Source organism: Gymnodraco acuticeps, unplaced genomic scaffold (genome assembly GCF_902827175.1).
Source record: "Gymnodraco acuticeps unplaced genomic scaffold, fGymAcu1.1, whole genome shotgun sequence".
Classification (NCBI taxonomy): domain Eukaryota; kingdom Metazoa; phylum Chordata; class Actinopteri; order Perciformes; family Bathydraconidae; genus Gymnodraco; species Gymnodraco acuticeps.
This window is the reverse complement of record NW_022990459.1, coordinates 4,423,143-4,442,593: the sequence shown is the minus strand read 5'-3', so window position 1 is coordinate 4,442,593 and position 19,451 is coordinate 4,423,143. Positions and strand designations below refer to the sequence as shown.

Genomic DNA, 19,451 nt, shown 5'->3' with positions numbered 1-19,451 from the left:
AATCACTTAACGGATTAATCCTTTAAAGATGGAGTCAAGGGACAGTGCTTCAGCCAGAATGAAATGTTAACTAAATGTTTCTGTTCAGCAGGAAATGACTTTGACTCGAAACAGGAAGTAGCTTGACTCTATGATCAGGCAAAGACTTGGGCATTTATAGTCATTGTAAAAAAACTCCTTTTAATGTTATTGAGTTTTTAAAACTTGGTCCAAGCAGTGCAATACAACAGGCAGAATGTATCTTCCTCCTCACTATCAAATCAAATTAACCAGATGTAATGTATTGTGCTGTACCACAGTTTAAGTAGTTTTGCTCTTAAAGTTCCAGCCTTTTTCCATACAGTAGTATAAATCCATCTCTTGGTTATCAATCTCTCATTATTCTTCCTATAAATATATTTTTTGTTGAAATGACAGGTAGTCTAAAAATCTTTGTGCGATTAATTTGAAATGTTCAGTCTTCTGTTGAAATGTGGCGTAAGACTTATTTACTTCAAATAAAGAAACAGAAAGGTCCGAAGGGTAAGAAAACAGTCCTAAGTGGAGCGTTTCTCCACGCCCTGCTTGATGCCCAGCACCAGATGAACGAACCAGTTGATCTGAACCATCCAGCCCTTCTCCCTGCAGATCTCGATCTGGTCCAGCAGGTGGCGCTGCGCCTCCTCCTCGCTGCGGCCCACAGTCAGCGCCTCGCGGATGTACTCAATGTCCTCCTTACTGGTCAGCTGGGGCATGCCTGGTCATGGTAAAAATATAAGAGAATCACTTTTCAAGACTCTCATATGAGCATTTATCAATATATCTGCCATTCATTATCTCAACAATACATGTGAAAGTTGCACCTAATGGCGTGAACGAGTCAGCTAGTTTCATATACGAAAGTAAACTTGAATCTGAGCCTAAAACACAGCGGGTGTGAGACAAGAGACAAGCCTGCATTACAATATAGGCAGGGCCAGTCTGCTGTCGCCCATCAGCTGGAGAGAGTTAACTAATTAGAGGGGTGTGGCCCCACAGCTGTGAGAACTCAGCAATCAGGCATCCATTATTGGTAGCTCTTTCCTGGACAGACAGCCGAAGACTGACAAAGACATTGGAGTCCTGCTGGAGTCACGAGGGAGGCAAATCCTACTCTGATTCAGCTAATTACCGCTGGTGTCTTATTTTTCTTTTCTTTAGTTTTCTAGCCCGTCAGGCTATAATCATGTGTATTTTCTCCATTCCTGTTCATGTGTCTTCTCGCAATTATCACTGGTCTCGTGTATCTCCTAATCGCTATAACCGGCCTGCTCTCGTCTATCCCACATGCTCCACTGAGATCCAACGTCTAGTTTCAGGTGGCCTGTGGAACTGCCAGTCAGCTGTTCCTAAGGCTGACTTCATCTCTGGCTACGCCTCCCTGCAGTCCCTGGATTTCCTTGCTCTCACTGAGACCTGGATTACTCCATTCAACACATCCACCCCAGCAGCTCTCTCCACAGCATATTTATTCTCCCATACACCCAGACCCACTGGCAGAGGAGGTGGCACTGGTCTCCTGCTCTCTCCTAAATGGAGCTTTTCCCTCTTCAAGCTACCTAACTTCACTCCTTCCACCTTTGAATTCCATGCCGTCACAGTAACCCATCCTATACAATTAACCATTGTTGTTCTCTACCGTCCACCAGGCGCCTTGGGGGACTTCTTGGAGGAATTAGATCATCTCCTCTCACACATCCCTGAAACTGGCCCTCCCGCTGTACTTCTCTGAGACTTCAACCTCCAGACGGGGAAGATAGATGAACTAACATCTCTGTTAACCGCCTTTGCTTTCTCACTGTCTCCTTCCCCACCAACTCATAAAGCTGGCAATGTCCTTGATCTCATATTCTCAAGGAACTGCGCTACTTCTAACCTCTCTGTAAACCCGCTCCACACATCCGATCACTTCTTCATTTAATTCTCTCTACCCCTTTCCAAACATAACAAACTAATCTCTTCTCATCCTGCACCTGTCCGCCGTAACCTTCGTTCCCTCTCCCCCTCTACCTTTGCCTCATCGGTGCTCTCAGCCCTCCCTTCATCTGACTCGTTCCAACTGCTACCTCCAAACTCTGCTGCAGAAACTCTCCTCTCTACTCTCTCATCCTCTCTGGACTCTCTCTGTCCTCTCACATCTCGGCAGGCTCGTCAGTCCCCTCCTGCTCCCTGGCTAAATGATGCACTGCGTGCTAATAGAATCGTCCTTAGGGCAGCAGAGTGGAAACGGTGGAAATCCAAACACCGTGACGACCTCTTAACCTATAAGGCTCTCCTCTCCTCTTTCTCTGCTTCGATCTCTCAGGCAAAAAGCACTTTCTTTCAAGATAAGATCCAATCTTCCTATTCCAATCCCAAAAAACTATTTTCCATCTTCTCCACCCTCTTGGACCCTCCCAAAGCCCCTCCTCACTTCTGTCAAGCGACTTTGTTATCCACTTTGAAAAAAAGGTTGATGATATTCGCTCTTCTTTTTCTGACTCACCTCTACTCACCGCTGGGTCACCAGACCCACCTTCCACCCACACACTAACCTCCTTTTCCCCTCTCTCTCCAAGTGAGGTTCTTACCCTCATTACCTCTGCCCGCCCTACCGCCTGTCCTCTGGACCCTATCCCTTCAAACCTCCTTCAGACTATCGCTCCTGATATTCTACCGTTTCTCTCCCACTTCATCAACACTTCTCTAACTTCTGGTCACTTTCCAAACAGTCTCAAGGAGGCAAGAGTAAACCCTGTCCTAAAGAAACCCACTCTCAACCCGTCTGATGTTATAAACTACAGGCCTGTCTCTCTCCTCCCGTTCCTGTCTAAATCACTTGTACGCGGTGTCTTTAAACAACTCTCCTGTTATCTCCATCAGAACAACCTTCTGGATCCGCACCAGTCTGGTTTCAAGGCAGGTCACTCCACAGAAACTGCTCTCATTGCTGTCACTGAGGAACTGCACACTGCCAAAGCAGCATCCCTCTCCTCTGTCATCATCCTGTTGGACCTGTCTGCTGCATTCGACACGGTGAACCATCAGATCCATCAGATCCTCCTTCGCACTCTCCAAGAACTTGGAGTTTCAGGCTCTGCACTTTCCCTCCTCACCTCATACCTCAAAGACCGTACCTACAGGGTAACTTGGAGAGGGTCTGAGTCCGACCCTTGTCAATTAACTACAGGGGTCCCTCAGGGCTCTGTTCTTGGTCCCCTCCTCTTCTCCCTGTACACAAACTCGCTCGGATCAGTCATTAGCCCGCATGGTTTTTCATACCACTGCTACGCTGACGACACCCAATTAATTCTGTCCTTTCCCCGCTCAGAGACCCAGGTCGTCGCACGCATCTCTGCTTGTCTAGCTGACATCTCTCAGTGGATGTCTGCTCATCACCTCAAGCTCAACCTTGACAAGACTGAGCTGCTTTTCCTTCCGGGAAAGGATTGTCCCACTCTTGACCTGACTATCAACATCAGCACCTGTGTTGTTTCCCCGACTCAGACTGCAAGGAATCTGGGTGTGACCCTAGATAACAACCTGTCCTTCACTGCAAACATCGCTGCTACAACCCGTTGCTGCAGATACACGCTTTACAACATCAGGAAGATACGTCCCCAGTTGACACAGAAAGCGACGCAGGTTCTGGTCCAGGCTCTCGTCATCTCACGCCTAGACTACTGCAACTCCCTCCTGGCTGGTCTACCTGCATGTGCCATCCGACCTCTGCAGCTCACCCAGAATGCAGCGGCTCGTCTGGTCTTCAACCTTCCTACATTTTCCCACACCACTCCGCTCCTCCGCTCCCTTCACTGGCTTCCGGTAACTGCTAGAATCCACTTCAAGACACTGGTACTTGCTTACCATGCTGCGAATGGATCTGGCCCTTCGTACATCCAGGACATGGTTAAACTGTACACCCCAACGCTCTGCATCAGCCAAACGACTCGCTGCGAGGGGGACCCAAGTTCCCATCAGCAAAAACACGTGGGTTTGCTGTCCTGGCTCCAAGATGGTGGAATGAGCTCCCTATTGACATCAGGACAGCAGATAGCTTGCACATCTTCCGGCGCAGACTGAAAACTCATCTCTTTCGACGCCACATCGAGCGATATAATTATTAACAAAGCACTTATATACTAATAAAGGACTGGCTTATCTATAGCCAGTTGAGTAGCACTTGAAATGTTTGGCTCTATGAAACCTGATATACTTATATGATTCTGTTTTCTTCAAGGTTGTGTCTTCCTGGTCGAATGTACTTATTGTAAGTCGCTTTGGATAAAAGCATCAGCTAAATGCAATGTAATTTTAAACTATTCTGTATCTCTCTTATGCATGGTTTTTATGAATCTGTTCTTCCATTTTGTTTATTTATTGTGTTCCTTTCTTTTGTCTTCTTTTTAAGTGTTAATGTTGATGTAAAGCACTTTGAATTGCCTCTGTGTCTGAAAATGTGCTCACGTACCTCAGTGATTCTCAAACTTCTTTCAATAATGTACCCCCTTTGAAAAAAAAATTCAGCCAAGTACCCCCTGATCAGCGCAAAAACTATTTGTTAGGGGAAAAAAGCCTATATAAAGAGGTACAGTACAGTGCTGCACCATCAGTGCCTGATTTATTAAAACAACAACCTTGTAACTGAGAAACACTTAAATGCTACATTTCAAATGTTTACAATCCATCACTAATATCATGCAATAACACTAAGATGACATTAGTTGCATTGAACTGATCTTTTTAATAAGTTGTACTTACAATTTAGTAACTCTGTAACTATAGTCTATTAATATAAAACCCACACTGCTCAAACTTCCTTACTTTTCCTAACATTTGTATATTTATCTATTTTATTTTTTTAATTAACATAAAATAAATCTCACGTACCCCCTGCAGTACTCCAACGTACCCATAGGGGTCCGCGTACCCCCATTTGAGAACCACTGACGTACCTTACCTTACCTTGATATTCCAAGTAGATAAATTGTGTGAACAGACAGGTTTTGTTGTGCTGTGAAAGAGCACTACACAGAAAGCTTTGAGTTTTATCAGATGGAAGTGTTACCGGTCATCAGCATCATGGAGAAGAGGATGATGAGCAGGTTGGTGTGGTGCCGCAGGGCGAGGTACGCCTTCACACACACGTCCTGAGACACAGAGAAAGCAGGTGTAATACAGCAAAGTGTGTATACTTGTAGACGACGCAGGAGATTTGACACATGAATGGCATGGGATGTTTGTGTAATTGCATTATGTTAAATAATGGTGGGTTTAGTGCATTAGTGATTTACTGCACCTGGAACTTCAAGAAGTGAGGGCTGCTTTTCTTCCCGGATGTTCCCATGACATACAGGAAGTCTGGTGTGAGCACGAAGGGAACCCACTCCTTACTGAATCCCATGAAGCTCTTGTAATTCCCCAGGATGTGCCCAAAGTCGATGTGGAAGAGATTCCCTGCAGGAACACAAAAGAAGTTCGTTTTTAGACCTTTCTTTAGTTTTCTGCGTTTCCTGAACTACTTGCTTCCCTTTGACATGTGATGCACAATGACAAAAACCAGTGGGAAATGGCTGCATGATTATATTTATTTCTGATTCCAGACAAAAGCAGTCAATACCAGATTCGGTGATCATGATGTTGTCGTTGTGGCGATCCCCGATCCCCAGGACGTAGGTAGCCACGCAGTAGCCCCCGCAGGAGTACAGGAACTTCTCCACCGCCTGCTGGAACTACAGGGATAACATATTGTGAACTTCCTGCGTTATTCTCCCAGTTCAACTCCTCTTTAGTCTCTGGAGCTGTAGACTGGACTACTATCAGCTATGCAAATGTGTAAAACTTCCCTCTCCCATCAAGTTTCACCATGGATATAAACACTGTGCTGTGAAGTATGAGACATGGAAACATAGAAGCCATATATTATTACCGTGGTAAACCATGGTAATAAAGTAGATGGTTATCATACCGTGTATATTTGCTTATCTACGATATTGATAAAAACTGATACATGTGACTTTCTGAGGTACAGTAGAGGTACAGACAGTAACAACTACAGTATACATTTATTTGTTAATAATCATAGGATAATATAATAAAAGCGCACGGCTAATGGTATTTATAAAGTACCTCTTATCTATTGTGATTCAGTAGTTCTGTTCATGCTATAGTGCTACAGTTCTAAAAAGGCTTTAGAAATATAAAGAAGTTACATGCATTATCAAGTTTATATTTTATAATTCAGTAATCCTTCTCTTAAGGGACATTTAACTTAATATCCTTTCTGTTGAAATGCAAACTTAGAGATAAAACTGATATCTTAAACCGGGGCAGTTACATCTCAAAAAGAAGATATAGGCACTAAGACAGGTGTTGGGGCTACAGTGTGAGAGTCTGTGTGTGTTTGTGCTTCCTTCCTGTCTGTCACACTGCCACTTCCTCTTACGTCTGATAAACAGCAGCAGCTGGAGTCACCACCATCACAATATTGAATCCATAAACCACACCCAGCACACAGGTCTACAGAGCAATGCATTACAAAGTGTTTCAGGTTAAAAACATCTGGATATAGCCCATCAAATTAAGCAGGTCCTGAGGGAGTACCTTGTCCTCGCAGACACACTTGTCCCGCAGCCACTGATAGAGGATTTCATCTTTAAAAGCCCCAGTGCTCCCCACCACACTCTGCTGGATGTTAGCGATGGTGGTGGCGTCCTTCACAATCTCTATCATACCTGCAATACAACAACGATAGAGGAGGGGTCAATCTCACAGAATGGCTGTAATATTCTCATCTGTAATGTTCTCCGTTGAATGACCGACCTATTCTGTTCCCGGTGGAGATGCAGCCGTACGGCAGCAGGCAAAGATCCAGGGACTCCGTCTCCCAGATGGACTCCATGATCAGCAGGATCTACAGGGACACACGTGAACTTTGAGTCCTCCGAGGAGTCACAATGTGTGTGTTACACTGTGACGCCGCTCACCTGCAGGATGAGCATGTCCTGCCTGAGGTCATCCCCGTCTTTGAAGATGATGCCGATGGGGTCCTTGGACAGGGTGGTGGGGTCGGCCCTTTTGAACTGCAGCCACAGCGGCTTCTTCTTAGACGCCATCACTTTACACTGCTCGATCTGAAAGTGCACAAACGGTATGTATCTCAAATAAATATAATATACTATAATAAATGAATTTACTCTAACGGCCCGTCCACACAGCGGCATGCGTTGACGCTTCACCATTCACTTTGAATGGGGTGATGTCACTTTTCGCCGAACTGCATTGTGGGAAGCGACGCGGAGCGTTGCTGGCATGGCTTGCTGCAAAAGTTGGGTGTGCGTATTTAATTACGGAATTATCTTTTTTTTCTTTATCCTGCAACTGGATGACTAACGGGAGGGCTACCTCTGTATAAGATATGCTTTCTGCCCTCCGGCTTCTACACATGTTGTTTGTTTATCGGATGTATAAACTGTCTAATTGTTGAGATAGTGGAATAAATAATCAAATTTAAATTAAAAAAAGACATATCCACTGTTCATTTCCCTATATAACACCGATTTTGTTATCATTGGCTTTCTACTTGACACCTTGGTGTGTGTGTGCGTGTGTGTGTGCGTGCGTGTGTGCGTGCGTACGTGTGTGAGTGTGTGTCTCTCACCAGCAGGGCTCCAGCTCTTAGTCCAGGATCGTAAGGGACTCTGAAACTCTTGAGAGAACCGGCCGACTGAAGAGTCTCCAGCTTCTGACGCAGCTGAAACACCACTGACACACACACACACACAGTTGCAGTTTCACTACACAAACTCAAGAACTACACAAAGGAACCAATAGAACATCGATATTGAACTTAGAACACTCTTTGCTTTTATTCCTCCTGACCTTGTGCAGTAATGTCGTACTTGTCGGCGTACATGGCCTTCATCTCTCGGGTGACTTTCTGCAGAGCCTCCGTCATCTCCACCTGGACAGCATCACTTCATTATTAGCTGTTTTGTTATGTACACAGTGTTGTGTTTGAGGACCTCTGCCTCACCTGTTTCCTGAAGTCTTGCAGCATTTCCTGCCCACAGCCTCTGAGGAAGGCCTCCAGCAGCACGGCGTACCTCTGCTGGTAGTGCATGGACTGAGCGATCTCACTGCGCAGGAACCAGAAGAGGAAGTGACCGATACGCTTACTCTGTGGACGGAAAGATTACTCATAAAAATGATAGTGTGGGTGCAGAGAGCTAGCGATCAGACGTGGGCAAGGTGAGTAATATAAGTGCTTAATGGGGGTATAATTAATGAACATATACTGTCCTTGAAAACACAATAAACACATTTGGTCACAATCTTCCTTTATTTTTCCAGAACTTTTTAGATTTGATTACTTTTAAGTATCTGTCCACACACACACACACACACCCTCAGAGCTTTCTTCAGCAGGAACCTGACCAGGGCACTGTCATGGTACGGTTCAAACTTCACTGCCTGAAAAAAATAAATACATTTTATTCGTCAAACAACTCAAAGCATGGCAATGTGGCTTATTTTTGATAAATGCATCTTCAATTACTTGATTTTGTGGTTTAAAAAACACTTATTTTTTGACACAAGGAAGTATATTTGTTGTCATGTGAAACCCAATTACACCGCCTCTGGATACACGCCAAACCACATGGTGGGAATCCCATAGAATGCGGCAGGTTGACATTTTGTATGCGGATGTGAACAAAGCCACATTCAAGACATAGGATAGGGTAGGAAATACAGATGCAATCTTTCAATGCCTATGAGGGGGTTCACAAATTACAAAAATAACATACACCAGTGGCGAGCCGTTAGGGCCCTCTAGGCCCTCTGTGAGGGCCTAAGATATTCCAAAAAATAATATTTGAAAACATTAAAAAAAAACATTTATTTAAAAAAAAGAAAACATTTAATATTTTTTTGTTGTTACATTTTTCATTAGTTTTACCAAAATAACTTGATTTAATTGTATTTAAAATACCAGAGACAGAGGGGCCTAGGTATAAAAGTCACGGCTCGCCACTGACATACAAAATAAATGTATTGTATCGGGCGTTTTTGATATTAAAAGCTGTATATTTGAACTACTGTATGAACATGTAAAGGCCCGACAGCAGACAGGTTAGAGTGTGATGATGGTGATGATGATGCAGAGAGTGGACATGATATTCACACACAGAGTTCTTTGTGCTCACTGATATGCAAATGTGACCTAAGGGAAGCAGAGAGTGGACAGACGGACGGACGGACAGACAGACTTAATAAATAGTATATATAATAAAGCGCTTCTTTGTCGTACAGTAGACTTATGACGCAACAACATTATTTTTTTATTGATAAATCCATCACTTTCCTTTCACATTAAATTGTGATTAAGTGACCATGATTAAGTTAGTAAGTATTTTACCCTATATTTACTTTTTCCCCTGTGTGATTTTGCCATGCTTAGTTTAGAAAGTGAACACATCGGAAATTAAATGAGGTGATCTCAGGCATTGTGTTGTAAAGAAAGTGTTTTAAATATTTGGAAAATAATCTAAATCAGTATGTTAAACAAAGTCAGAAGAGTACTTCTCTATGAATATATTGGTGTTAGATAATACAGAGACAGCAGATTACTGTGGAGTCATTTTCCTATCTTTTCCGTGACAACAGTACATTTGTTATACTGCTCATGCAAAGTCAGCTAATACAGCAAACATGCATCTTTCCATGAGCTGCTGCTTCTTGGGAATCAGGAGAGTGAGGCTCAGAGTCAACAAAGCACTTCACTCTGATCACTAGCATCTTTTTCTGCTGGCAATCCTCTGGTTGCTCAACAATGTCAAATGAATCGAATATAACCACAAATATATTAAAGGTCTCCTATTATACTATTTGTAGGCATATATTATAGGTCTCAGATATATACAAAACATGTCTATGGAGTGTTTTGCTCAAAATACCAAACAGATCACCCATTCTAGACATCCCTCATACCCCTCTATTTCAGGGGGGGAGCTCCTTTTTTACACATTCTCTCTCCAGCGCAGGTTAGCTCTGAGTGTTAGCGATGCTAATGTAAACACAGACCATATTACTTCCTAAACACGTGGTGCATTGTTTCTGATAGCGACGTTTCTGATAGGGCCGTGGGCGTAAAGCCAGCCCACATTTCCGATATTGCGTCATATCGGACGCAAATCTGGATCAGCTCCGTTGTACCCCCGTTTTTAGAGATGTGGGTAGGGAGGAAAAGAGAGAGGGTTGTATTTGCGGACAGAGATGGTGAAGAGTATCACCTGGACGAGCTGAAGGAGGTATCGGAGCACATCGTCATCCTCCAGAGTCTCCAGCTTCCTGACGGCCATGGAGCGGACCTGAGCGTCTGAGTAGTGACAGTCCAGCATCTGCATGGCCAGACCCACATCCAGACCACTGAGCGGGGACAACAAGGGGTACAGCTGAGGGGACACTGAAGCTTCTGAGGACACGTACATGTTACGTACACACAGTTAGATCTTACCTGCTGTCCCACGCACTGCTGCGCTCCAGCAGACGATGCGTTGCCAGGACGTCTTCCTGTTTCCCCCACCTGACTGAGGCCAGCAGCTTAGGGTAGGCCCTGAAGAGAGACAGGAGGACATGTCTATCAGTAAGAGATCTTATTATTATTACTTATTATCAACTTCTTTTTTTTGTCTTTTACCAAAATGTATTTATCTAAATGTATGTCTACATACAATATACATTTACAATTATAAATAGAGTATATCATTATTACTACATTATATATATATATATGTATTATTCTTTTACGTTGTATGTCATATTTGATAAGACACATATAAAAGACTATCTTTTTACATCCACCATCCAAACAAAACAAACCATAAAAACAACAAATACATAAAAGAGGTCAATGGTAATCAAGAAAAGATAAAATAACAAACCAAATAAATAAATAAACACCCAGTTATCATTCAACAATTTCATCCCTGTATCTTGCGAAAATCATCATGTCCTTATACCTTTTTTTAAACAGTTGTACATGAGGAAATCCCCTGAGCTCCTCATTCAAAGGCTGAGCATTCCCTAAAGAGTTGGTCCCTAGCATTGTGCACCACATAAAGAATGACACAAGTACCTGGGGTCGCGCATACACTCGGTCCTGAAGTGCCACAGCAGCTCCTTGTCCTCCGGGCTGAGGGGGTGGAGGGGGTCGGTGTTCACGATGGCTGCAAACTGCTTCTTCAGATGGTTGGGCATCTCTCTCTGGCCGCGCTCCCCCTCAGCTTCCTCGCCGCCGCCGCCCCCGTCCCGACACACGTCCCGGCTCTTGGGCAGCACCACGGGGTAGCAGTACTTGTCCAGCAGGATGGCGATGGCCATGGCGGACGCCTTGTCGGGGTTGGTGGCCGAGGTGAGCTTGTCGGCGTTGATGCTGCTGCTGCTCTCCTCGCTCTTCTCCGGCATCTTCCACATGTGCAGGATGAACTCGCCCTGGCGCAGCAGGGAGCGGTGGTCGATCAGCAGCAGGTTGACGTAGTACAGGAGACGACTCTTGGTCTTTCCTGAAAGAACCACAGACGCACAGACGCTCTGTTATCACCATGTTGAACTCTCTACCCACTCAAATCAAAGACATACATATACCACCTTTACAGCTCTCTTAAAAACATGGTTCACTGAAAACTACACCTGCACACACTAGTCTGTGTTGAATATGGCGTGTGTGTTACATGTTGTGATCATGGATGTTGCCCCTCGTTTCTGTTATGTGATTGTGATGTGCTTTATGTGACATGTACTGTATGTAGTAACGTGTGTTGTGTATTGTTGTCTTTTATCTTTTGCAGCAACAAAACAGCTGGAAATTAGCAATGTTGGCTAAAGCTGCCCCATTTACTGTTTTTGTGACAGTTGATCAATGGGGACTGTCCACGACACTATAAACAAATAAACTAAACTAAACCGCAATAAACCGAATGTAATTGTGTCTTAATGTACATTATTTACATGTATATAGACTTCTTGCACTATTTTTTATATTTGTATTTTATTATATATGTTGCATTGTTGGAGGAGCTCAGGTCAGAAGAATGTCATTGCTATTTCAGCACAGTAGCTTATGTGCATATGACAATAACACAGTTGAATTGAGATTTGAATTTGACTGTCAACATGGCGCAGTTACGCAATGTTAGCGAACCTCACCTTCATGGCTGCCTGTTGATGCTGCAGTATCCTGGTAGGACAAGGTCCCCTTAGAGGTTGGGGTTAAGGGCCGCTTCCCACAGATCACCTGGGACCAGAGCCGGTAGTTAGTGGAGAAGTAAAATGGCCGACAAAGTTCTTGCATTCACCCTTACCCGTCCTCTGATTGAATTGTTACCTGCAGGTTCAGGCGTGCTCCTTTCGGCAGGTCCCTGATCTTTATGTTAAACTCCAACCAGCAGTTCCACAGCACTTCTTCGTTGAAGTTCTTAGAGGACGTCCTCTCCTGAGAAACAAAACACAGGGTTGAATCGGCTGTACAAAATGAATGTGTGTTTTTCACAAATGTCCTCTGGTTGTTTTTTCGGTGTGAGCTTCGGTTCACCTGCGGGATTCAAATGACCTTCCTGCAGTAAATGTTAACAGGAAACACTGCTGCACTTTTGTTTTATTTCATCTGATGACTATCTGCCTCTCTTTCGGCTGATAAATTACTGCCAATGCAAAGTTAACAATAAAGCACTTAAAGAGGCCATATTATGCTTTTGGAGTCGTCCCTTTCCCTTAGTGTGTTATTTAGCTTAGTCTGCATGTGAATGGTCTGAAAAGGCTCAGATCCCGAAGTTCCTCTCTGGATTACCTGAGCTAAGAGCTGCTGGCCGTGGAAGATGCTGGCTTCTATGAAGACGATGAGCTCTGGGACTTTGGGGAGGGATGGGATGTCGATCCCCAGCACCTTCACTCTGAACTTCCTGTTGCAGTCCCACATGGAGATGGTGAACACGCGCTCATGGTCCTTCTCATCGATGGTCAGCTGCTCATGGGTACCTGACAAAGAAGAGTGCATAATGTACGTGCTACAGCATCAAATCCACACAGATGGCGTGTTTAACCTCACAGCTTACCTGCCACTCCGGTGCAGTCATCCACTTGAGCCCAGTTCTCCTTCTGAACCAGGTCCAGGTCTGGATCAGGGGCGTCCTCCAGGGCCAGGTGGATCTCCTCCCCGTTCTTCAGACACTGACGGACCCAGTTGAAGTCCTGCAGAGATGTATCCCCGTACAGGTACTCCTCTCTGAGCGAACACACTTAAAACGTTATCTTTTTAAAACTACCACCAGTGAATTACTCATCAATGCACACTTCATTATATTGTCTTAATGAGCGAGTAGCTACCTTCCACACACACGGAGCACAAAGTCTGCCTCACATGTGTCCTCAGGAATTCCCAGCAAAGCTTTCTTACTCGCCGTCTTAGCGAAAAAGCTCAGCAGTACCTGAGGAAGATGAAAATGTTACAGTGACAAGTTGTAAGCTAGTGAAAGGTGTGAATATGCACCTCTGTGTACCTGTGCAGGCGTGTCACTGATGGACACTTTGATGGTCTGGCTGGCCGTGCCGATGTGGATCACCAGCAGGATGTTACCGTTACTGACCTGAAGGAGGAGGAGCCACAGTTAACTACAGTACCAGTCAAAAGTTTGGACAAGCCTTCTCATTCGAACACTTTTCTGTTTACTACATAGTTCCATATGTGTTGACTGGTACTGTAAATTAAAGCTTTACCCACAGGAAAGGTGGCATGAAGGGCAAAATAAAGCAAAATGATAAAACCACTGAACTCCACCATCAACCTTCCACACACACACCTTGTTGAGCAAGCGCTCCGGCAGCACCTTGCGGGTCACCCAGGGGTCCATGGAGTAGAGTTTAGGGTCTCGGTCAGACAGCTCGATGCGCCGCGGCGTCAGCAGCTTCCTGCGGGTGAACTCCAGCTCGTCGTCGTGCACGTTGCTGACGTCCGTCACGTCGTAGGCGATCAGGTAGTTTAGGTATCGCTGGTACTGCAGGGACTCGTCTGAGGGCTGGGGGAGGGGGAGCAGCTGGATCCGCCCCACCTCTTTCTTCAGGGCTTCAAAAAAACAACAAATGTTTTACACCATTTCATACTCACATTGGGAATTCACTCTGTCGGCGGATGCTACCTTTCCAGTAGCGGATGCAGTCCAGCGTCTGGAACACCTGGTGCTTGTCGTAGATCTCACACACGTTGCCTTTCTTCTGGTAGAGCAGGATGCAGTGGTCCGGGGAAAACCTCTGGTAGAAGTCCGGACAAAGGTTCAGAGTCACCGCCTTCAGCCACACCTGAGCTTTCACCTGCAAACACCACAAAATGATATCATGTTTGTTAAAGATCTCCTATCATGCTATTTGTAGGCATATATTATGGGTCTCTATATAAAAACATGTCTATGATGTGATCACCCATTCTAGCCATGCCTCATATCCCTCTATTTCAGCCTTGTTAGAGAAATGCTGATTCTGGGTCCTTAGTTTTAAAAAAAAAAAAAAGAGGGGGGGGGGAGCTTATGCCTGCTCAGAATTCTACCGAGATACTCCGCTGAATGCTGCCGTGATTAAATGCCATATCATGTTCCAAACCACATCAATGACTATTTCTGAAACAGCATGCTTTGTTTACACATACTCTCTCCAGTACAGCGTTAGCTCTGAGTGTTAGCGATGCTTGCTAATGTAAACAAAGACCATATTGCTTCCAAAACACGTTGCGCATTCTTTCTGATAGCAACGTTTCTGATAGGGCCGCGGGCGTAAAGCCAGCACACATTTCCGATATTACATCATATCGGAACGCAAATCTGGATCAGCTCCGTTGCACCCCCGTTTTTAGAGATGTGGGTACGGAGGAAAAGAGAGAGGGTCTTGTTTTCTGACACTTTGTGAGTTCCCTGACACACTGGGGACACATATGTATGTATAAAATACATCAAGAAGTGCATTTTGCATGATAGGAGACCTTTAAAAGCATCCCAACATCCGCTATGAATCAGTGATGATGAGTAGAATCACCTGTTCCACCGTCCAGTTTCCTGCCACCTCCAGCAGCAGAGAGTCGGGGCTGCTTCCCCCCCGCACCACGGTGGGCAGGATGAACTCCACACTGGTCTGATCCATGGAGGAGCCGGACGACGACGTGATGGCCTTCTTTCTCCTCCTCCTCCGGGGCTCTTCTCGCAGGACTTTGGGCTCTTCGTCGCTCACCTGGGTCTGCTGCCCGTCCATCACCTAGCTGCTGGGGGACAGGCACAGTACTGTAGATATGTGTGATACCAGACACCTTTTTATCAGGGAACAATGATCTTTGACCTTCTAGGCAATCATAACGAAAAAATGTTTCTGTAAATGGATGTGAAAGCAATTTCTGTTTGAAACACTGCTTGATCTTTCTTTCAAATGATGAAACGGCAACAAGGTCGAAAGTAAGGACTAATAATTAACTGAATATTTTAATATATTAAATGAAACTTCACAAAACAATAGCAAATGTCCTGGTATGGCCACAGTACGAACAGATTCAGTTTGAAATCAGCCACTCACACATTGAGAGTGATTACATTCTTCTTGAACATGTCCAATAATTAGATTTTTAGGTTTCGTGTTGATTTTAAAGACTAACAAAATTCCTGATTCTATATTTTTTGCCATATTATCCACATGGTTGATTTGAATTTGTCTTAGTTGTCTCACTAGAACAAAGACTAAAATAGTAGTGCCACTCATTCAGCGAGCGGAGGACTAACCCAGGTATACAACTGATACAATAATCATATTAGCATATAATAAATAGGTCAAATAAAGTCAAAATCATAGATAAACACCAGGGCCTGTTGTAATGAGCTGTTATTAGCAGTGGCGGTAAACGAACCACTAGATAAAGTGTATGAAACAGCTGCCCTGTGGTCTGCAGAGCTCTGTGTGGAGGCGGACAGCTTCAGGATATCTTCTGGGCTTCAAGTGAGGAGGAAGGAAATAAAAAAAGGTTGAAAGGTCTTTCTTTTGTTGTCTAGCCTCATAGATTTCTGCCAGGGGTTTGATGTCCTGATGACCAAGGGCAGGGTCATTTCCACTGCTCCTGCTAATCTACTACACACTTTATCTGAGAACATTTCTGCTTTAAACTAGGAAATTCTAACTGTAATTCATAATTACTACAGCTAAAAGTGTGATTCTATGACTGAGACTGTCCCTAAACAAAGCAATCCTTTATTATTATTTGCTGTGTCTAAAATGACTATGACATCCAATGAACTCAATGTTAGCAGTGAAGTATCTGGAAGGGTTTAATTGCCTTTACAAATTTAGGAAAGCCTCAATAACAGATTGTTGAAAAAAATCAAACTCATGATGTAAGTTGGCTGGAGTCACAAGATGTAATGGTTTCCCTTCTTTAACAGAGGAAGTGTTCAAAGCAGGAAGCAGCTAAACACAGAATGGATGTGAGTGGTGCACAGAGACAGGCTGCTGTTTAAACTCTGTGTTAGAGATATTTACATGTTTACCAGCTGTTATACAGACAGACAAAGCCAAGCAAGGAGTTAACACGACTTTTTAAAGAGTGTGCCGAATGTAACGGTACAGCTGCCATAATAATCGGAAGGTGCCTGTATTTAGTAACACAGAAACATGAATGACTCACCAATGAACGCAGACGGCAACAAAACCAGGAGCTTTGGATGAAAAAGTAGGCATTTATGCTATAAAAAGAGACCTTAAACCAGAGTAAAAATGTGTTTTAAAAGTTTAGTCAGAGTGGAATAAGGAAACGCTGCGCTGCTGCACAGGAAATATGGTCAAGTTCTCCATGATAAGGACCACTTCCGCCTTTGCTTTTCAAAATAAACTACGTACAACAACTCTAAAATAATTATTATCAAAGGTATTACATATGTATGGCTATATTATAATGATATGAGTGTCAGTTTCCTTTTTAAATATATTGTAGAATAAGGAATGTGACAATATATTATATATTTTATTAAATATGTATTATTGTCCGATTTAAGTAAGAGAGTTCACTGCCCTCCAGCGGCCACAGTGAGTTTCTACAGTACGTAGCCTACGTATGTATGTACACTGAACAAAAATATAAATGCAACACTTTTGTTTTTGCTCCCATTTTTCATGAGATGAACTCAAAGATCTAAAACATTTTCTATATACACAAAATAACTATTTCTCTCAAATATTGTTCACAAATCTGAAATAATCTGTGATAGTGAGCACTTCTCCTTTGCCGAGATAATCCATCCCACCTCACAGGAGTGGCATATCAAGATGCTGATTAGACAGCATGATTATTGCACAGGTGTGCCTTAGGCTGGCCACAATAAAAGGCCACTCTAAAAATGTTCAGTTTTATCACACAGCACAATGCCACAGATGTCGCAAGTTTTGAGGGAGCGTGCAATTGGCATGCTGACAGCAGGAATGTCCACCAGAGCTATTGCCCGTGAATTGAATGTTCATTTCTCTACCATAAGCCGTCTCCAAAGGCGTTTCAGAGAATTTGGCAGTACATCCAACCGGCCTCACAACCGCAGACCACGTGTAACCACACCAGCCCAGGACATCTACATCCAGCATGTTCACCTCAAAGATCGTCTGAGACCAGCCACTCGGACAGCTGCTGCAACAATCGGTTTGCATAACCAAAGACTTTCTGCACAAACTGTCAGAAACCGTCTCAGGGAAGCTCATCTGCATGCTCGTCGTCCTCATCGGGGTCTCGACCTGACTGCGGTTCGTCGTCGTAACCGACTTGAGTGGGCAAATGCTCACATTCGATGGCGTCTGGCACGTTGGAGAGGTGTTCTCTTCACGGATGAATCCCGGTTTTCACTGTTTAGGGCAGATGGCAGACAGCGTGTGTGACGTCGTGTGGGTGAGCGGTTTTCTGATGTCAATGTTGTGAATCGAGTGGCCCATGGTGGTGGTGGGGTTATGGTATGGGCAGGCGTACGTTATGGACGACGAACACAGGTGCATTTTATTGATGGCATTGTGAATGCACAGAGATACCGTGACGAGATCCTGAGGCCCATTGTTGTGCCATTCATCCACGACCATCACCTCATGTTGCAGCATGATAATGCACGGCCCCATGTTGCAAGGATCTGTACACAATTCCTGGAGGCTGAAAACATCCCAGTTCTTGCATGGCCAGCATACTCACCGGACATGTCACCCATTGAGCATGTTTGGGATGCTCTGGATCGGCGTATACGACAGCGTGTTCCAGTTCCTGCCAATATCCAGCAACTTCGCACAGCCATTGAAGAGGAGTGGACCAACATTCCACAGGCCACAATCAACAACCTGATCAACTCTATGCGAAGGAGATGTGTTGCACTGTGTGAGGCAAATGGTGGTCACACCAGATACTGACTGGTTTTCGGACCCCCCCCAGACCCCCCCCAGACCCCCCCAATAAAGAAAAACTGCACGTTTCAGAGTGGCCTTTTATTGTGGCCAGCCTAAGGCACACCTGTGCAATAATCATGCTGTCTAATCAGCATCTTGATATGCCACACCTGTGAGGTGAGATGGATTATCTCGGCAAAGGTGAAGTGCTCACTATCACAGATTTTTTCAGATTTGTAAGCAATATTTGAGAGAAATGGTTATTTTGTGTATATAGAAAATGTTTTAGATCTTTGAGTTCATCTCATGAAAAATGGGAGCAAAAACAAAAGTGTTGCATTTATATTTTTGTTCAGTGTATGTAGAAAGTACTATTACTTATAACAAAAAATACTGATAATATTATTGATAATAACGTGACTGGAGATTGAAAATGACTAAACGTAATTATAGTGTCTGGCCACTAGAAAACAATTAAAATACTACACATTTATAATTATCTGGCATTTATGTTAATGCATTTCTTTATTTTTTAAATGTTTTAATGTATCTTATTTTCCGTTATTATGTTCATTGTATGCACCAAAAAAAAGGCATAGTTCTTGCTAGTGCAAACCTCACAGGCAAACATTTCTGATGATTTATTTGAAAAGGATGGACCGGAAGTGTTACCATGTAATCTTGTCTAATTTGAGGTGTGGTGCGATGATGCAGTACCTCCCTCTGACCGCTGGAGGGCAGTAAACACTCACGATTCTTCACTTAAAGTGTCAGCTCCACCAGCATCTTGAGGCAGACATGACAGCATGATCTCCAGAACAAAAAACCTCTAATTAAATAAAAACAATAAACAATACCCATGTGACCCGTCATGTATGTAACAAAAAATAACTTGTATATTTAGATTAGTTATATCGTTAATATTAGTATGCATTTTGCTATTACATGATTATGCCACTTGAATGAAAGGGTAGATACTACTTAATATACTGTCAATTGAAAGAGATATTTGCTCTTTACATAGG

General features: G+C 43.8%; 1 protein-coding gene across 1 annotated transcript; it reads right to left on the bottom strand.

Annotated features, from left to right (window-relative positions):
* Window positions 1-159: 159 nt before the first annotated feature.
* On the bottom strand, window positions 160-16,864 carry pik3cg (phosphatidylinositol-4,5-bisphosphate 3-kinase, catalytic subunit gamma). Its single transcript, XM_034226089.1, has 24 exons — window positions 16,703-16,864; window positions 15,076-15,295; window positions 14,190-14,361; window positions 13,854-14,116; window positions 13,554-13,640; window positions 13,381-13,481; window positions 13,110-13,279; window positions 12,845-13,032; window positions 12,383-12,490; window positions 12,205-12,292; window positions 11,135-11,561; window positions 10,514-10,612; window positions 10,290-10,425; window positions 8,404-8,469; window positions 8,033-8,176; window positions 7,879-7,960; window positions 7,658-7,761; window positions 6,984-7,130; window positions 6,820-6,910; window positions 6,601-6,731; window positions 5,618-5,729; window positions 5,297-5,454; window positions 5,066-5,147; window positions 160-736 (listed from the first exon to the last, which is right to left on the bottom strand). Exons 2-24 carry the CDS (start codon window positions 15,286-15,288, stop codon window positions 537-539), a joined length of 3,369 nt encoding a protein of 1,122 aa, XP_034081980.1. The 5' UTR covers window positions 15,289-15,295; window positions 16,703-16,864; the 3' UTR covers window positions 160-536.
* Between the last annotated feature and the right edge of the window lie 2,587 nt (window positions 16,865-19,451).